Source organism: Stenella coeruleoalba (genome assembly GCF_951394435.1).
Source record: "Stenella coeruleoalba genome assembly, chromosome: 19".
Taxonomy (NCBI): Eukaryota; Metazoa; Chordata; class Mammalia; order Artiodactyla; family Delphinidae; genus Stenella; species Stenella coeruleoalba.
Window position 1 is genome coordinate 1,824,847 of NC_137165.1, and position 19,964 is coordinate 1,844,810.

A 19,964-nucleotide genomic window follows, 5' to 3' on the forward strand; every position below is an offset into this window, starting at 1 on the left:
TCAGTCACCTGAACTCGGTGAAGAAACTGTTGGCTTAATAAAAAATCAACAGCTGACCCACAGTAAAAAATTGGACATAATTCTAAAAAAGTTTTAAAGGAGACTGATTACCAAAAAAAAAAAACAATCTGTTGCTACTCTCTCCCTCCACATTTTGCTTTTTAAATTTGTGGGATTTTTTAAAAAGGTTTTTTGTATCTTGAAAATTCAACAATACAACAGCTCCTGGAAGGATTCACAGGCGTTCGTCACAGGGCAGCAACAGGAAGTGGAGAGGAGAGATTCCTGCTGCGGTTCCTGTCTGTCCGTGTGGGGCGACTGCTGGGAGGTGACGGTCCCGGTCCCGCAGAGAGGGCAGGGGCTGGGGAGGGGCCTAGCAGGGAGGCAGCCCGGCGGGCAGAGGAGGGAAGCCGCTGGCTGGATTTTTCAAAGAGCAAAGTTAGCTCAGCGAGCGTAATGCTGCACGGCTGCTGTGGCTCGGTGGGTGGCGGGGCACGTGGAAATGACCAGGAATGGCCATTCGACAAGAAACACCGGAGACGGGTCCAGACCCAAGGAAGCAGCACCCTGTGCACCACAAGCCACGATGCAGGTTACCTGCTTTCCACCCCACTCTGGTCGTCCCTGTTGATCAGCCGCCACGCCTCCGCGAGCCCACCAACCATACATGCGGTTTTTGACCACACTGTTTATGATGACGAGGGCTGGTCCCATGCCGGGCACAGGCGGGTACTGGGTGCAGCTGGCTGAAGTCAGGTCTGGCAGGGGCGGAGGTGTAGACACAGGCTACTCTCACCATGCCAGGCGTGGGTGGCCGCACAGCCCCGGCTCTAGCCCCCCACCTGCAGGGACTCGGCCGGCGTGGAGGGCTGTGTGCTGGGGCCAACCCTGGGGGGTCTGGTTGTCACCTCCCCCGGTTCTGGACCAGCCAGCACCCCGACTGCGGCTGAAAGCCGTGGTCAGTCGCCTCCCCGCCCGTCTCCCTGCACCTCAGCTCAGCCCCTAGCGCTCCATCCCCTGCGAGCCCTGAGTGCCCGAGGGTCCCCAGGGCAGGGAAGGGACAGTGACAGGGGTACTCCCTGAGGTGCCTGGGAATGAAGCTCTGTATTCCCATGGGCGCGCCCAGCACTGGAGGCTTTGAGAACAGGCTGCGGAGCTGCGGAGAGACGCACTTGTACCTTGTAGGCCATAGATTCGAAAAAGATGGACGTAGCAGAGATCTTCTTCTTGTTGGTCATGAACCCATGGGTCAGGTGGCCCCCGTCGGGCAGGTCCAGGCCCATGATGCGGCCGTGGGGCTCCACCAGGGCTGTGTACACCGCGAAGTTTGCGGGGGAGCCTGGTGCGGGCAGACCAGGGAGGTGCGATTACTCCTGCCCACAAGGCCGTCGACCAGGGTGGCCAGAACAGGCCTGGCCGCGATGCACTCCTCTGGCCCCAGGTGCCCCTGGTGGGGACATTCAGAGACGGGGGCTGCCCGGGAGGCGCTCGTGTAGCTAGCAGCCGAGGGCGACAGGGGAACACCCCAAGCCCAGCGGGATCCCCGGGAGGCTGGCAGGAAGGGGTCTGCCCAGGCCTGTCTGGACGTGATGATTACCTGAGTAGGGTTGGACATTGACTCCCCAGCCCTGGGGGTCCAGGCCATAGACCTGCAGCGCTCGCTTCTGACAGAGGACCTCCAGCTCATCGATGAATTCCGTCCCGCCGTAGTACCTGCAGGGAAGGCAGGGGACGTGGGCCCACGCAGCCCACCTCTGCACTGAGGACGGAGGAGCAAGGGTGAGAACGCGCACCCTGAACCCACGCGACAGCTTCCGCCAGCGCCCAGGGGACTGTGTCTGGCCATCTGTGAGGAGGGGCGGACAGACCTTAGGGACACTGTCACGGCTGTGTGATCACCTATGTAAGGTGCCCACAGGAGTCAATTCACAGGGGTGGGGTGGGGAACAGTGGTTGCATTCTAATAAAATTTTACTTTTGGTTGAGTAATTCCATATCAAAATTTATCATGCATTTGTATTTTTTATTATTTGTATACTAATACTTGTAATAACTCAATCCAGAAGAAATTTTTAACACTTAGGCCTTGTGGTCACAAACAGCTTTAAAAATTTTAAACTAAATGTATATATGTTTTTTGAGTATAGTGAAAACCACATAACATAAAATTTGCCATCTTATTAACCATTTTTAAGCATTCAGTTCAGTAGTGTTACATTGATAAGTACGTTCACATTGTTGTGTAACAGATCTCCAGAACATTTTCATCTTGCAAAACTGAAACTCTGTATCCACTGAACAACAGCTCCCCACCCGCTTCCTGCCCCTGGAAACCACAGTTCTACTTTGTTCTGACAATTCCAGGAACTTCATCTATGTGGAATCATACAGTATTTGTCTTTTTGTGACTGGTTTATTTCATTGAGCATAATGTCCTCAAGGTTTATCCATGTTGGGACAAGTGTCAGGATTTCCTTCTTTTTTGAGGCTGAAGGACATTCCAGTGTATGGATGGACCACAGTTTGTGTATCCACTCATCCAACAGTGGACACTTGGGTTGCTTCCACCTTTCGGTTCTTGTGAATAATACTGCAATGAACATGGGTGTACAAATATCTATTTGAAGTCCTGCTTTCAACCCTATTGGCTAAACACCCAGGAGTGGGATTGCTGGATCATATGATAGTTCTATTTTTAGTTTTTTTTAGGAACCTCCACACTGTTTTCCATAGTGGCGGCACCGTTTCACATTCCCACCAACAGAGCACGAGGCTTCCAGTTTCTCCACATCCTCGCCAACAACTGTCATTTTATTTTTTTGATAGTAGCCCTCCTAGGGGGTGTGAGGTGGTATCTCACCGTGGTTTTGATTGGCATTTCCCCGATGGTTAGTGATGCTGAACGTCTTGGCGTGTGCCTGTTGGCCAGAGTTACTGTTTCATGGGTACAGAGCTTTGCTTCCACAAGATGAAAAAGTTCTGGAGATGGATGGTCACCATATCAAGAGTGTACTTAATGTCACTGAAGTTTTCACTTAAAAATGGTAACTTTTACGGTATGCGTATTTTACCACACTAAAGAGGGGGAATGTGAGGTCTGTACTCAGAACACTTCAGACACCAAACGTGTGGGCTTTTTCCTCACACCGACCAGCTCTGACAACCCTGTTGCCCTACAGTTCAGTTCTGACCTAGCTGCCCCGAGTTAGCGCCAGACCTACAGGACCTGCAAGGTTCGGGCCCCCCCATTCCGTGTGATGAGCCTGGGGTTCCTGTAACACCCCCTTAGGTCCAGCAATTGCTAGAAGGACTCACAGAACTCAGGGCGGCACTTTACTTACTGTTCCCGGTTAATTATAAAGGACACAACTGGGGCTTCCCTGGTGGCACAGTGGTTAAGAATCCACCTGCCAACGCAGGGGACACGGGTTCGAGCCCTGGTCCGGGAAGATCCCACATGCCGCGGAGCAACTAAGCCCGTGCGCCACAACTACTGAGCCTGTGCTCTAGAGCCCACGAGCCGCAACTACTGAGCCTGTGAGCCACAACTACTGAAGCCCGTGCGCCTAGAACCCGTGCTCCTCAACAAGAGAAGCCACCACAATGAGAAGCCCGTGCACCACAGCAAAGAGTAGCCCCCGCTAGCCGGAACTAGAGAAAGCCCGCGCGCAGCAACGAAGACCCAACGCAGCCAAAAATAAATAAATAAAATAAACTTTAAAAATAAAGGATGCAACTCAGGACAAATGAAGAGATGCATGGGCAGGGTATGGGGAAGGGGCTTGGAGCTTCCACGCTCCCCCCCAGGCGCCACCCTCCCAGCACCTTGATGTGTCCGCCAGGCAGGACGGTCCCCAAGCCTCGCTGCTCAGGTTACTATGAGGCCTGACCGGTGAGATCGGCTGCCACGACTGACTGGGTCTCCAGCTCTCCAGTCAGGCCACCAGCCCCCATCCCGAAGCGCTCGAGGGGCCACCAAGTGTCACCCCCTTAACACACACTAGGTTCGGTGGGAAGGGCTCATCGTTGAGTAACAAAAGCTGCTCAAGGGATTTGGGAGCTGTGCCAGGAATGGGACAAAGCCCCGATACCCTTCTACCATACTCTTGGGGTCCACAGAATTGAACACTTTACCTGGGGGGACTGAACGGCACGCATATTACATCTCAATAAAACTGTGATAGAAAATAAAAACCAGAACTTTGTTTTTCCACTTGTATCAGGCAGCCGTTAATGCTAGATCAATATTGTTTTCAAATATTAACTCTGAACACTAATAATGTTCCAAAAGGTTAACTGACGTTACTAACAAAACATGAAAATGGTTAATAATCACCTCTTAAAAGAGTATTTTACCATGAATAAATGAGTTAATTATCTACACACCTATTTGAGTTTTTAACGACAGTCTTATTTGGTTCAGGGAAGGAACTGAAAACCACAGAACTAGTCTTACAGCTGAAAGGGGCTTCCCGGACTGATCTGGAGGGTCCCTTCTGCCTCATACTCCCTGCTCTGTGACCCAAAGGGCCTGGTCTCCCACAGCTTGCGGGAGAGCAGCCCACGCCAGGGACAGAGCTGTGGACGGGCAGGATGTCAGGCTGCACCACTTTCCAGGGGAGCAAAGACAGGACGGGATTTGAGTCACTGCAAGTCTCCCACAGAGGCAGCTGGGAGCTGTGGCAGGAGCCACGTGGCAACAGGGCCCATCAGACTGGAGCAGCCTCCTTCACGTATTCCCCAATTCCTTATCTGAAAAGGGGTGAGCATGCTTACTTTGTGGTCGGGCTGTGGATACCTAAAAATGAGGGTGTGTGACCATGCTTCGCGCTGCTAAAATGCGAGAAAATGAGGCTCGGGGGTGAAGAAAGTCAGCGAGTGCTCAGGGAGCGGCAACGCGGCCCCGGCTGCTGTCCCGCCCCACCCCCACTTTCCCCTCCATCCCCCCCCACACACACACTCCCATCTGCCCGCACACCCCATTCTGTTCTGGGCTAGGGATTCGGTTTTGGCCTGGGATCCAAGCCATGGTCGACCTGACCCTCCAGAGAGCGGATGCCCCTCACTCATGTCGCCATGGGAACAGGGCTGGGGTGGGGGGTACTGCCGTGGCCACGGCGCCCTCAGCCCCAGCAGGAAGCAGCAAGGCTTCTGTACCACACCTCTCTGCAGAGGCACCGAAGCGTCTTCTACAAGGTCAGCTGGAAATGCCAGAACCCCCGGGGCAGCCTGGGGTTTGGAGCGTGTGTGGTTTTCCAACATCAACGGCCAATTCTCGGACACCAACTAGGTGTCCAGTGATTCCACTCGGTTCCGACACTGACCACCCAGAGTCAGCACGGACCCACGGGCTGAGGGCTCAGGCCCACAAGTCTACCCCCAACTTCAGACGTCAGGAGAAAGTCCCCGGTCACCAGGCCACCCGCACTGCTGCCCAAGGTGGCTACAAATTCTGGGGTGCTCACAACCCCCTCAGGTTCAATAATTCACTGGAACAACTCGGGACTCAGGAAAGTGCTTTACTTATGATCACTGGTCTATCATGAAGGACTCACCTTGGGAACAGCTTAATGAAGGAGACGCGTGGGACAAGGTAAGGGAGGTGTGTGACCCACAACCACTGCCCTCTGGCTGCCCCACCCTGCCCCTCCCAGGGGGTTGGGCATCGGGGGCCAAAAGTGCTGACCCTCTAATCAGTGTAGCATGGCATCTCCACTCCAAGGTGACCCTCCCTTTTCCGTGTCCTTTGGGACACAAGTGTACAAATTTGCAAAAACCTCGTGTTAATTCTGGAATCACCATCTTTGCCTCACCATGACTGTAATGAAAACCAGAAATGAATACGACTTCTTGTGGTTCTCAGGGTGAAGGAGTTGACGGAAATCACTCGGTAGGTAAACCCAGCACTTAAAATGCTGAAACGCTTTCTAGGATGAGAGGTTGTTTTCACTTCGGGGTCCCCTTCCTGCTTCGGAGGCGATTCCCCACACAACCTTCCACTAAGCACTGACATTCCTCGGGAGGTTCAGCTACGGCCGGCAGCTGCTCCTTCGGGACTGGCTGGTATTCCAGAAAGGTCCCAGGGGGACGGTCCAATGGACCCTGACTATCCTGCCCTGACAGCATCGGTGCTGCCACCCTCTGGGAATTGTAAGAGAGGAAACAGAAGGCCCCGCTGTTGAGAACCTGGCTGTCTTCTGAAATTTCCCCAGTTTTAGACTCCATCCTGATTCACTGCCTCGGAGGCAGGCCTGGATGACACTCACGTACCTTTGGCCCGGGTACCCCTCGGAGTACTTGTTGTTTAGGCAAGAACCCAGGGCCTCCAGAACAGCCCGGCTGGCAAAGTTCTCGGAGGCGATCAGCTCCAGGCCGACCCTCTGCCGGTTACTCTCCTTCTTAATGATGTTGTAAACCTGACGAGAAGAAAACAGGCGCTGAACACTGGGACGTTTCAGTTGAACGTTTCGCTCTGATCAAAGCTATAACCCAGTAAACAGAAGAGACACTATTACACACTCATACTTTGCCCTCAGAAGCCGAGCATAACCGGACTAAGGTGATTCCCACAGCACCTAAGGAACAGAGGAAATCTTCCTCAAAGCTTTTAGCACCTGGGAAGGAATTAACAGAAAATGAATTAAGGAAAACAAAACGACGGAAGAGAAGATGATCCTTAAAACACATATCCCCAGAATTTTAAATTCTATACCATCTTCTTCTTTTCATCCCTACAGTTCACCAAGTTTTCCCCTCCTGAACCTTGCTCCCCTTCCTTAAAATAAAAGATGTTTAGATAAATCCAGAGAGACAGAAAATAGACCAGTGGTTGCCTCGGGCTGGGAATTTGGGGGGTGGATGGGGTGACTGCTAATGGGTTTGAGGTTTCTTTTTGGAGGGATTAAAATGTTCTAAAAGTGATCGTGAGTACTCTAAAAACCACTGAATTGTGTACTTTAAATGGGTGACTTGTATGGTAAGTGCATTCACTCCTCTCACGCATAAAGCTGTTATAAAAATACGTAAATAAAAGATGCTTCTAGAAATACTCCTCTGGGGCTTCCCTGGTGGCGCAGTGGTTGGGAGTCCGCCTGCTGATGCAGGGGACACGGGTTCGTGACCCGGTCCGGGAAGATCCCACATGCCGCGGAGCGGCTGGGCCCGTGAGCCATGGCCGCTGAGCCTGCGCGTCCGGAGCCTGTGCTCCGCAACGGGAGAGGCCACGACAGTGAGAGGCCCGCGTACCGCAAAAAACAAATAAATAAATAAATAAGAAATACTCCTCTGAATGTAAGGAAAAATGTAAGGTCAAATCTCAATGACCGACCGGTCCCCCTTTCCTCGGGAGCAGCCAGCACAGTGCTCTGCACTTCGCAGAAACTCAAATATCGAAATTTACCCTCAAAGGACTTATAGCCACTTTGCAGCCACTGCCTATAAATCCGCCCTCTTACCTGAACCACAAGGCTGTCCCGAGCACGGTTTATTTCTAGTGAGAACTAGAGGTCTGAACAAGGGCCTCCAACATCAGAACACCCGATAGGACCCGCAGCCTCACCTCCACGTCGCTATCTTTCAGGGGCTGCGCCAGCATCTTCTCATGCGAGGACCACAAGTTGGCATCCGCGGGGGCTCCGTTGACGGGAGTCGCCATCGTGCTGGTTCAGAGTCGCCTAAAAATGGGAAAACTTCCAACATTAAACTCAGTCACAGCTTGGGGCTTCCCCGGTGGCGCAGTGGTTAAGAATCCACCTGCCAATGCAGGGAACACGGGTTCGAGCCCTGGTCCGGGAAGATCCCACATGCCGCGGAGCAACTAAGCCCGTGCACCACAAGTACTGAGCCCGCGCGCCACAACTACTGAAGCCTGCGCGCCTAGAGCCCGTGCTCCGCAACGAGAAGCTACTGCAATGAGAAGCCCGTGCACGGCAACAAAGAGTAGCCCCTGCTCGCCGCAACTAGAGAAAGCTTGTACGCAGCAACGAAGACCCAATGCAGCCAAAAATAAATAATTAAAAACCCTCAGTCACAGCTCAGTACCACCTGTCAGTTCCTGAGTCGCCAAAGTACTGAAACACGTGTTAGCCTTGCCCCCAGAACCACCTGGAGACCTCGAGGACTCTGCTGCAGAACCACCACGAGGGCTCCCTGCTGGTTCATCAGGAGACCCACCCTCCTTGCCTCGAGGCCAAACCAGCCTCACAGAGCCAGACATCCCCTCTTCACAGCTGAACTTATCCTAGTTGTGGCTTAGCTCTAAGCCAGCTTCCTTGAAGGCAAGGACTGAGGGTTACTTTTTAAAAAATCTCCCACAGTACCAGGCACAGCCATACAGGAGTAATATTTGCCAAGTGAGCAAGTGAATTGCTGGCTTATTATTCCTTCCATTTTTCAAGTACTGAAAATGAGACTCAGGAAAGTATCTTAGCCAAGGGCTGCAGAGCCCGCTGGCCACGGAGGACAGACTCAAACCCCAGCTCACACTCCACACACCCAGAGTCCCGCCGCCAGGGCTGCAGGTAAAGCGCGCGCTGGCTGGAACCCAGGCCTCCCGTAAGGACCACGGTCAGAGGCACACGCCTGGATTCGGCATCACTGCAGTACAGCCAGCTGGACAGGCGTGTGTCTTAACATACGTTCCCACAAAGAACGAGCATGTGAGCTCAGTGGTATTTCTGCTCAAGTGAGAGCTTAAATATTTACAGGAACTGCCCTCCTTTAATCAGTAGTTGGCAGCTTTTCAGTGCTCTCCATGAATTAGGTAAGTTTTCATTTCAAATTCTTTCCCTCAACAATTACTTGATGGAGGCCTGCAGCAGCCATGGCATTGGCATTGGGAACACAGTGGGAACCAAACGGGCCGAACCTTCGTGGCGCTTACCGGGGGAGGCGAGCAGGAAACAGAGCAAGCGCACTAAATGCAGGTGGATAACTGAGCCACAAGGACTAGAGCTGGGGCGGGCTCAGTCTGGACAGTGGCTGTTGGAGGAGAGGACACCAGACGGAGCACTGGGTGTGTATACATAATATATATAATATATATAATATATATATAGGTCTCTGCTCCTAACCCCCCCGCGATTCCCTGGGTGATGGGAGTATCTTTTGTCCTGATGAGGTGACTCCAGGCGGGCTCCTGGATGGGCACTGGCCACCAGAAAGACCAGGGAAGCTTGGAATTTGCAGCACCCGCACGGACGGCCCCAACTCCTCCAGAGAGGGGAGGGGGCTGGAAATGGGGTTAATGATCCATCAGGCCTCCAGGAAGAAGCCCCATAACATCCCAGTAGCACAGGGTTCGGGGAGCGAACCAGGTGGGTGAACATTCCACACCGAGTGGGTGATGCACCCCAACTCCACGAAGACCCTCCCCAGCCCTGCCCCGTGCCTCTCTCTCTCCATCTGGCTGCTCATCTGTGTCTTTTATCACATCCTTTAATAAACCGGCGAACGTAAGTGTCTCTCTGAGTTCTGTGAGCTGCTCTAGCAAACGCTCCAGTCCAGGGGGGCCCTGAGAGCCTCGGATTTGTAGGCAAGCCCGACAGAAGCTGTGGGTCACCTGGGGACCCAGTACTCGCAACGGCACCTGAAGTGGGCCGGGGGAGGCTGTCTGCTGGGACAGAACACTTGACCTGTGTGGTCTGTGCTAACTCTGGTTAGTGTCAGAACTGAGTTCAATTTTAAGACACCAGCTGGTGTGGCAGGAGTGCTGGGTAAGGAACTGTCTGGTGTCAGAAGTGCTGTGACTGGTAGTGGGGAGAGTAAAGGGGAGACACAGCAGAAAGAGCACAGTTTTTCCTACACAAGTACAGACAGTATAATTTGCTAGACAAATATACCCAGTAAATAAATAGGCTAATAGTTCCCCAGTCACAGGGGTCCTCCTCCATCTCTGGGAGAGCTACTGAAAAGACACCATCAGTAAACTTTAACCAGGAAATGCCTAACTGGGACTTTTGAAGCAGCCGTTATTTTACCACGAGCACAGCGTGATTAGAAATACGGCCACTCCCACAAACCCAACAGTGAGTGCTGGGACTTAAATGCCACGAATGCTTCAGCAGCAGAGGCAGCACAGGCCACCGTGCCAGGGCCTCATCCACACTGTGCCAGAAGTGGAGAGACGTGGGTGCTCTGGGCGTCCTGCCCACGGCTCCTCCTAACTCAAGCCCGGATTCCCACGTGCCCTCAGCAGGTGGCAAACCCACAGAAAAAGCACAAGAGACAAAACAGGCCCTCTGGTCCTAGAATCTCAGAGAAAAGCTTCTTGTAAATACCGACTACTCAAGGTTAAAGAGGATTCAAAGGTGGCAAGCAACACAGAGCAGGTATTTCTCAACCACCAAGTAACTGAAGTCCGTTTGGAGCCCCCTCTCCCCGCCCTCCCCCCAGGACAGTCAGATCTACAACCGTCCCTGAGAGGCACTCAGACCAGCTCTGCTCAGGAAGAAACTGCTCTCTGCTCTCCAGCTGTGGTCTCGCTCGTCTCACTCAGTGTCACCACCTGTGGCCCTCTGCCCTCTCTGCAATCCCTTCTCTTACCCAAGTTGCAAACTCGGAGTCCCAGTTCCTTCTCGACCTTGGGGAGGGCTCTCTGTGTGGCCGGCGCCCCCTCCTAGGCGGGCAGTGCCCCCCTGCTCTCACTGAAACCCCGTGGGGGAGTTTTCCACCGTGTATCCTGTTCCCACTCAGGTCAAGTCATCCCCCAAATGGAGTGCTCAGTCCACACCCAACTTGAGTTCTAATTAAGCTTTTTTTTTAAACCACGAAGAAGCCTGAATTCTTTATTCAAACAATAACTTCAAGGTTTTTTGACTTGTTTCAATTAAATCAATAATATCTATTACAGATATAATCTATTATATCCTGGGGCATTCTAAACTACAGTAAGAAAAGCAAAGATCCTGAATGTGACGGTTAGTTCATGTGCCAGCCTGTCAGGGCTGAGGGACACCCAGATAGCTGGCAAACAAGTGAGACAAAGATCCTGAGACTGTGCTTTTTTAGATCAGAGGGAAGATCATTTTTAACTGATACTATATTTAGGGAAGACATACTTACCATCTATTCTTCGAGTCTGGAGGTTGGCTGGAAAACAGTACACCTTGAACTTCTCTCATCTTTTTTGAACTGTGATGTAAGTGCACAGTTCAGTGGCATTAAAGACACTCACACTGTCGTGCAGCCATCCCCACCATCGTCTCCAGGACGCTTCCATCTTCCCAAACAGAAACTCTGTCCCCATTAAACATACTCTGTTCCCTTCTCCTCCAGCCTGGGGTTAAAAACTATTCTAGGGCTTCCCTGGCGGCGCAGTGGTTGAGAGTCCGCCTGCCGATGCAGGGGACACGGGTTCGTGCCCCGGTCCAGGAAGATCCCACATGCCGCGGAGCGGCTGGGCCAATGAGCCATGGCTGCTGAGCCTGTGCGTCTGGAGCCTGTGCTCCGCAACGGGAGAGGCCACAACGGTGAGAGGCCCGTGTACCGCAAAAAAAAAAAAAAAAAACACACAAAAAAAACTATTCTAGTTTCTATCTCTATGAATTTGACTATTTCAGGTATGTCATGTAAATGAAATCACAGAATATTTCTCCTTTGTGTTTGGCTTATTTCACATAGCATAATGTCATCAAAGTTCACGCATGTTGGAGCATGTGTCAGAATTTCCTTCCTTTTAAAGGCTGGGTAATAGTCCATTGTATGGATAGACTATGTTTTGTTTATCCATCCATCCATTGCTGATACCTGGGCTGCTCCCACCTCTTGGCTATCGTGAGTAACACTGCTATGAACACAGGTGTACAAATATCAAGTCCCTGATTTCAATCCTTTTGGGTATAGGCCCAGAAGTGAAATTGCTGGATCATATAGTAATTCTATGTTTAATTCAAAATAAGCTTTTGGTATTTAGGAGCTTTACTTCACTATTATTAGCCTACAATGGATTCATTCATTCCTTCAACAAATATTTATTGAGTGACTGCTATATCCCAGGCACTGAGCTAGGCGCTAAGAATACTAGGGTCAGCAAGACAGAGGCCCTGCTTTTATGAAAAGCAGGCTCTAAAAAAGTAAACAAGAAATACGCGGGATAACTTCAGGGGGTGATGACTGTTATGAGGGCAATAAACGGGTGGTGGGCTTCTGCAGACCGGCCGTGGCAGGTGCCTGAGCTAAGATCTGAACGGCGGAAAGGAGCCAAGCTTATGAGATGGGGGGAAGAGCCATCACCAAGAGCAAAGGCCCTACGATGGGAAGAGGTTTCACTTGCTGAGGGGCAGAAATCAGGACCAAAACAGAGACACAGGAGATGAGATCTGAGGGCCCAAAGGCCAGAGCTGGGATGGGAGAACAGATTCTCACCTTGACAGTACATAGCTGACAAGTTATTTCCCAGTGCACCTGTTTGAGAAATAACTGTCTGAAACTAACAACTAGAGAAACCCAATTGGAGAAGATCCAGGTTCCTTATGGAAGAGCAGGTGGACATCTCACGGGCTGGACCCCTCCCATTCTCCACTTCCCAACGGTGAAGACCACACCCCCACACCCCACACCCAGGGGAGCTGTGCTGAACTCACTGCAGAGGCAGCCTGTGGGGTTCAAGCCCCGCCCCCACTTCCTAATGTGCAGCCCCAGGTGCTGACACCTGTTTGTCGGTCCCCTCATATATGACTCAGGGACGACAGTTCTGAGTTAATTGGGAGTTAAATGAGGTACCAGACACAGAGCACTCAGACAGGGCCAGGCAGAGTAACTACTCAAAAATCAGCAGCTACTATTGTTATGAAAGACACCTGGGGATCTTAGAGCCATGTTACTACCACTCAGTAACCCCAGCTGAGCACCCCAGGAAACCACATCTCACTGCAGCGGTTACTATGTTACACTGTTGGTGCTTCCACTGGAGAAATGTCACTCACCTCTGGCATGATCCTCACCTCAACCTCAGGGATAAACAGTCCAAGTACGTGAATTTACTTGCCAAGGTTACCAGCCTCTCCATGCCCCCAGATCTTCCCTGGGCCTTTGTCACACAAGTGGTACCAGCCAGGAGTCTCCTGAGGGAACTACCATCTGTCCGTGTTCCCTACTTTATAAAGGAGGAAATAGACTCAGAAGCTAAGTGGCTTATAATAGTGAGAGTCAGAATCAACTCTTTTCCGTGACACTGCACTAAATAAAAGCACAATCGCCCACGTCCACTGCATGTTCCTTCAAGTAAAAAAATTATGAGTCCATAAGAACCTGAACTGGTGTTTCCAGTCCGCCAACTCTGCCCGACTGAAGCGCATGTTTGTGCCAGCCTAAGCTGACCAAGGGTCGCTTAACTTCCTGGACCTCGACGTGCAGGGCCCCGGGCCAAGAACCCCACAGGGCAGCGCTTCTCTCCTAGGCCGGGATGAGGCATGGGGAAGACAGGTGCAGGCCCGCCCTGCAGGGCGACCGCACGTGCAGCGGCACCGCGCGGGCTACGCCACTGTTCAGGCTGCAGGGCGGCTCTCAGGCCCGCCGCCCTCTCCGAGCCTCCCCTTCCCTGCCTGCGAAATGGGCTACAGAACAGCACTCTGCTGCAGCCCCGCCGTGAGGATACTGTGGCGAGGTGACGCGCTGCACTGAAACCTAAAGTGCTCCACGAGCAACGCGGCCGCCAGCACGGGCAGCGAGCCTTCGCAGCTGCGGCCGAGGCCACCGCTCCCCCCCACCCCCCGGCACGGGTCTCGACCCGGGGCCGCGCGCGCGCACTGCCGCCGGGTCCCTCACCCCAGGCACCAGCAAGGCGCTCCGCACTCACCCGACCCCGCTTCTCGGAGCCACGGTTAAGTGCAGCCTGGGACACCGTGCCACTCGGTGCGGCCGGCTACACCGAAGTCCGGATCCGCAATCCGGCGCCCCCCGCCACGTGATCCGCGCGTTAGGCAGGCACCAGAACCTGGCGCGCAACGCCCCGGCCCGGCCCCGCCCCAGGAGCGCCCAATCAGAGCGCGCATCCCGGCGAGCCCCGCCCCAGAGGCGTCCAGTCAGAGCGCGAAACTGGGCGAGCCCCGCCCCCGGAGGCGCCCGCGCTATTGGCTGCAGCGGGCTGGGCCCCGCCCAGCACGGTGGCGAGGTGCCCCTGCTCACCTGGGCCAGGGGACACGGTGTCATCCGCCCGGGCTGCGGGCCAGGGGCCGGGGATTTCCGAGAAGACGGAGGATTAGAGGTGGATTCTGTTGCTATACTTAACTTTTGCATTGTCCTACTTACAGGTTAGCACAGTGGTCATTTAAATAGGACAAACGTGGGTTCCAACTCCGACACTATTATTCTGCACATACAGAATCCTAGACCAGTCACTTCACTTATTGAGTTTCATACTTCTCATCTTTGAATTGGAGATAATTATATCTGCCTGGCAGGGCTGTTGGGAGGACTCATAGACATATCTAAAACACTTGACATTGTGCCTGACACACAGTAAGGGCTCAATAATATAAACCATTGTTAAGAATTAAAAAACCGAGGGGCTGCACCATATAGGGAAAGAGCTGACAAAAGTTCTCTCCCCGACAGAAGCCTGACTTTTGGACTTTCCTGTTTGTCTCTGTGTTATCGGATTTAATTAAGCAAGAATCCTGCTAAGTCAGTTTAGACAGAACCCTACTCCCCACCCACCCACCCCCCACCCCATTCTCCATATCTGATTGGATCCTCATCCTCTACGATCCTCGGTGATGTCTGAGCACCCAGGCCTGGTCGGTTTAGCCAGAAACATCAAGTTTCTGACATCACATCAGAAACTTGATGTGATGTCAGAAACCCTGACCCCCCCGCCCCCCCGATGTTTCCTCTTAGTAATTTTCCATCCACCAACCTCACCATGTTCCTTGGCTATAAATTTCCACTGCTCCTGCTGTGTTCAGAGTTGAGCCCAATCTCTATCCCCAACTGCAAGATTCCGTGGCAGTGGTCCCTACACCTACTGAAATATCCCCGCCCCCTTGAATAAAATCTGCCTTACTGTGTCATTGAATATTTTTTTCTTTAGTAGCTCCTGATCTTTCAGTTCTCAACGTACCTACAACACTTTACCTCTTACAATGTCAAGCAATTTCCAAAATGTTGCAACAAATGTCACCGATGTCACAGTGAATGGATTCAAAGCTGATTCGGAAAAGTCCAGGGAAAGACAATGAGAGAGTAGGGATCCGTAACAATTCAGAGAGGAAGCACTGTTATTTCCAGGAGTCATGCACTGCAATGCATATAAAGTTAATCCTTGAACAACTTGGGGATTGGGGGCCCCAATGCCTGCAAAGTCAAAAATCCACTTACAACTTCAAGATCAGCCCTCTGTGTCCGTGGTTCCACATCCAAGGATTCAACCAACGATGCATCGTGTAGTACTGTAGTTAGTATTTATATATAAAAAAAAAAACTCTCATACCAGTCGACCCGCACAGTTCAAACTCATCCTCCTCAAGGATCAACTGTAGTGAGAATGATTTTGTCAAATGCTTTTTTGCCTAGTGACTCCCTTCCTTCCCCTAGTTCCCCTGCCCTCCACCCCCCCCCCCACTTCCCCCATGGATTTTTGGAATTTAGAGCATCAAGCAGGAAGTAGATTGTAAAGATAAATACAAATTTAAAATAAAAGGCTTAATTTCCTCAGTTTAAATAAGAGATTTCCCTCCCCTCCATTTTCTTTGAGCATTTACTTTAGAAAACTTGTAAGTGCTTTCTCTTCTTTGAAACAAAGCAGGACCCTGCAGGACCTTCCAGGGGACAGACACCCCCCCCCCCCCCCCGTGTCCCCTGCTTCTTGTTTGTAGAAAGGCTTTAGCCTCCTAAGCTTTCCCAAGTTCCAAAAAGCAAATTTAATCAGAGAAGTGAGAAAATGCAGAAACAAAGGAAAGCAGTCAAGCAAGATAAAATAATAATAGTTTACCCATAAACAAATTAAGAACCTTTAGTTCCTCCTCAAGGGCTACAGATAACATCCTGAGCCATATCCTTGAGCTGTTTTGCAGAAACTAAAACCCCCACCAGGTGGAAGGAGTTAGCTGCATGCTGCCCACCAGCACATAGACCCCAGACCGGTGAAAGCCAAAAAATTGATAATTGAGACTCCCAAAACACTACCCTGTTACCTCACCACCAACCAATCAGAAGAATGGTCACGAGCTGATCACACACCCTTGAACCCTCACCCCTAATATTGTCTCTAAAAACCCTCCTGAAAACCATTGGGGAGTTTGGGTCTTTTGAGCATGAGCTGCCATTCTCTTTACTTGGCCCTGTGGTAAATGCTGTACTTTATTTCACCACAAACCTGTGTCAGTAGGTTGGCTTTGCTGTGCATCAGGTGAGCAGATGCAAGTTCAGTTTGGTAACATCTCTTTGAAATGTATATAAATTCTTTTGAAGACTAGATAGGTCTTTTGTCAAATTTATGACCCAGGAATGTCGTTCTCAAGAACCTGGGAGCCATCTCTTTGAAACGGAAATGTGAAGGATCCAGCACAGCTATTTCCAAGTGACTGTGGGTGGGTAGGAGCCTCCTTCTAAGTTGCAAAACTACCTCCCGTCATAAAGATAGAAGTTTGTTGTTCCTCCTGAAACAGGAATGAAGGAACAGAGCAAAACCATCAAAAGAATGACACAGCCTTTGAGGATACAATAAAAACTGGTTAGAACCAATCAGGCCCAAGATAGTAGAAGATTCAACTTCCAGTAGACCTTGAGCTTCATTATACGCTCACTGTAATGCATTAGCATCTAAATGACACACCACAGGCACCAAGACAGTTCGAAGGCTGACCATAAAAGAACAAAAAGTGGGCCGTGGCCCAATTCCTGGAAATCCCTGCCCCTTATCCAAAATAATTGGGATAATCCTCGCACTTGTTAGCCTATGAAATTACCCAGCCCGGAGAAACTAAAACTCCACACCCCAGCGCTGCTCTCACCTTCTGAAAGGGACTGCATTCTGCCTGAGGAATGTGTGCATATCTCTCTAAACAAACTCACTTCTACTTTACTATGGCTCGCCCTTAAATTCTCTCCTGTGTGAAGCCAAGGACCCTCACTTGCGGGTCTGTCCCGTCCCAGGAACTCGCGCGAGACCTGAGACGTGACTATTCTCTCACTCCCCCATTCTCCTGCAGCACCTTTTGTGGCGGCCACGAAAGGGACATCGAAGGGCATAGTGTTGATCCGCCTACTGAGCTATGGCTCCCCTCTGCGGAGGGTGGCCGGGACTTGTCCCGAGCCCTGAAAGTTCAAGTAGCCCTTAGGTGGCGGCTGACGCTGCCTGCGAGATTGGGCAGAGACCAGCTCTCTGGCCCTGAAGGAGCCTGCCGGGCCCAGGGCTTTTCTCCCCTCAATCTCCCTCATTCTCCCTATCACTCTGTCTCTTTGGACCCAAGATGATCCACAGGGACCACCACTCGGACTTCCAAATTAAGACCGTGGCAAGCCATCGGCAACTTGATTGGGTGAGTTTCCCGTCCGCGGCTCCTCAAGCCCGATTCCGCCCCCTTACTCGGTCTTAGTCTCAGCCTGGTTCTGGAATGCCAGAACTGCATCAGGGGGCCCAAATGGGGCACTACAGGAGCCTCCAGCTAGATTGTGGCTCGGCCCTCCCTGGGTGCCGCTCAGGGCGCACGGCCTCACTGCACCCCTGGTCACACATGGCGGTCTCAGACTTTATCAACCCCAGAGCAGAGGTAGTGGTGGAGCTCCTTTCTCAATGGACCTACGAATCTCTGGCCTGGGAAGTGTCCTGGCTGTACACCTTCCCTCCTGTCCCAGATTTCTCTTACATCCTCCTTTTCTCATCCCCTCCTGATTTCTTAGACTGTCTACAGGTCCTGGAGCCTCCCTGCCAGCTCTGCCAGCAGATGGGGTGTTACCTCTGTTTTACTTCTGTGAAGAGGTGCCCCTCCTCAACAGCACAAAGACATATCCTGAGGGGAGCTTTTGCCTTGTATCCTTATCACTACAGCTCCAGCCCTACCCTTCAGCTCTATTTGTTTCTTTTTCTTTCTCAGAAAGATTTCAGGTGCCCACAGGGACCTCACTGTTGTCTTTGCCAAACAGACCCTTTCTCATGGCCTGACAGCCACAAGCCCAGTTTCCCCTGCTTAATTAAACATCTCTTCTGCCGTGATCCCCTACCCTGGAGCTGGGAGCCATCATGGATCAAGCCAATTACACTATCTCCTACACTGCCATCAGGATTTATCTCTGTGACACTCCCTTGAGGAGCTCCACCCACTAGAGTCTCCGGCAGCACACTCTCTTCTTACATTTTGGGATATCAGGGACAACAACAAAGGCACAGTTATTGGCTGCAGCCCTAGCCCCTGCACCACCTCAGGGTTACCCTCCCTTGAGAAAGTCCATGGCAAGGACAGGATCCAGGAAGTCTGGACCAGAGCCATGGCCCTGCCAAGAAGAGATCTGTTTGAAGTGCAGCCACAAAGACGAATGTCACCCATGAGGAAGACAGCCAGCAGTACCCTGTCCAAAATGTAAACACAAGGACCACTGGAAGTGGGACTGCCCTCAGTCCCAAAGGCGACTCAGGGCTCCCACACCAACGATGGCTGACAGGACCAGAGACTGATGGGGCCTGGGACCCTCCATGGCTCCCAAAGGACTCCTGGTCACGTCTCCAGAGGAGCTTCAGGCAGCCCTTGATGTGGCCAGTACGAGAGTTATTTTCTTGTTAGATACGGGGGCTGCCCACTCTGTGCTGACCGATTTCCCTGGACCCTTGTACAATCCTGTATGATAACAGGGGTTGATGGATGGCCCAAACCAAGTGATTCAGTACACGCCCCCCCCCCGCCCCCCGCCAGCTGCTTGCTAGGAAATTTTACCCTTGCACATCAGTTTCTGCTCATGTCTGAGTGCCCCATCCCCTGCTGTGAAGGGACTTGCTCACTAAGTTCCAGACAGTACTCCAAACTTGGAGACCCTCACAGAGAAGGCACCCAGCCGTGCGAACCTGCCTCAGTCTCAAGCCAGAGGAGGTCTCCATTCCACCCCATATTGTATCTCAAGAGAACCTCACTGTCTGGGACACTGAGGTCCTGGCAAAGCTACTAATGTGCCCCCAGTTCATATCTCGTTAAAACCCAATGCTGATTACCCGTGGAAGAGACAGGGTCCCTTGAGGCCCAAGGCTCAACAGGTATCCAACTTTTAATAACCAAGTTCTTAAAATATGGGCTGTTACGACCCTGCTGATCTCTGTGTAATACCCCCATTCTGCCCATCAGAAACAGAGTGGAGAATACAGGTTTGTTCAAGCCCTGAGGGCAGTTAATGAGGCAGTGGTTCCAGTTCACCCTCACCCGATAGTCCTTAATCCATACACCATATTGACCCAAGTCCCAGAGACTGCAAACTGGTTCGCAGTGCTAGACCCAAAGGATGCTTTCTCTAGCATCCCCCTGCACCCACACTCCCAATACCTCTTTGCCTTTGAGTGGACAAATCCAGACAGCCACATAGTGCCACAAATGCCTCCACTCTGTAGCATTCGAGTAGAGGGTAACCATGGGGTAAGTGGAATGGACTAAAAATAGTCAGGCTACCTTCAGAAATGGGACCACGTGAGGCCGTAGGCCAGCCTCTTCAGATCAAAGGCCGAACTGAGGGCCATAATTAGAAAATTTCTTAAACCCAGGGTGGATGCTCAAAAGTGTTTGCAAATAGATTTAACAAAATGGGAGGTCACCGATCTGACCAAACTGACCATAGCTGATAGGAATTTGGGGGGGGGAGGGCCTTCTCCCCTAAGGTAAATGAGGGAAAGTGAAACATTCCAACCTAGGTGTCAAGTCTTTTGGTGTCATTGAGGTGGCCACCAAATTCTTTGAGAGAAAACACAAAAAGCTGTCCTTAATTTACACGTCTAGTCTTTACAGGACCAGAGGTGTGGCCCCAAATAATCCGAAACCTACAAATCCTTT

General features: G+C 51.7%; 1 protein-coding gene across 6 annotated transcripts in view; it reads right to left on the minus strand.

Annotated features, from left to right (window-relative positions):
- SHMT1 (serine hydroxymethyltransferase 1) overlaps positions 1–19,964 on the minus strand; it is a gene marked incomplete at its 3' end in the record, with an annotated part of 59,898 nt that overhangs the window by 6,765 nt on the left and 33,169 nt on the right. For 3 of the 6 annotated variants that reach the window (XM_079905737.1, XM_079905736.1, XM_079905738.1), the window contains 5 exons: positions 16,313–16,595; positions 7,559–7,673; positions 6,271–6,416; positions 1,598–1,713; positions 1,179–1,339 (listed from right to left, as the gene is read on the minus strand). In XM_079905737.1, the coding sequence (XP_079761863.1) occupies positions 1,179–1,339; positions 1,598–1,713; positions 6,271–6,416; positions 7,559–7,654 (519 nt within the window). In that variant the 5' untranslated portion in view covers positions 7,655–7,673; positions 16,313–16,595. Of the gene's footprint in view, positions 1–597; positions 759–1,178; positions 1,340–1,597; positions 1,714–6,270; positions 6,417–7,558; positions 7,674–13,795; positions 13,929–16,312; positions 16,596–19,964 lie in introns of those variants that run through there. The other 3 variants (XM_079905734.1, XM_079905735.1, XM_079905739.1) reach the window with 3 other exon arrangements.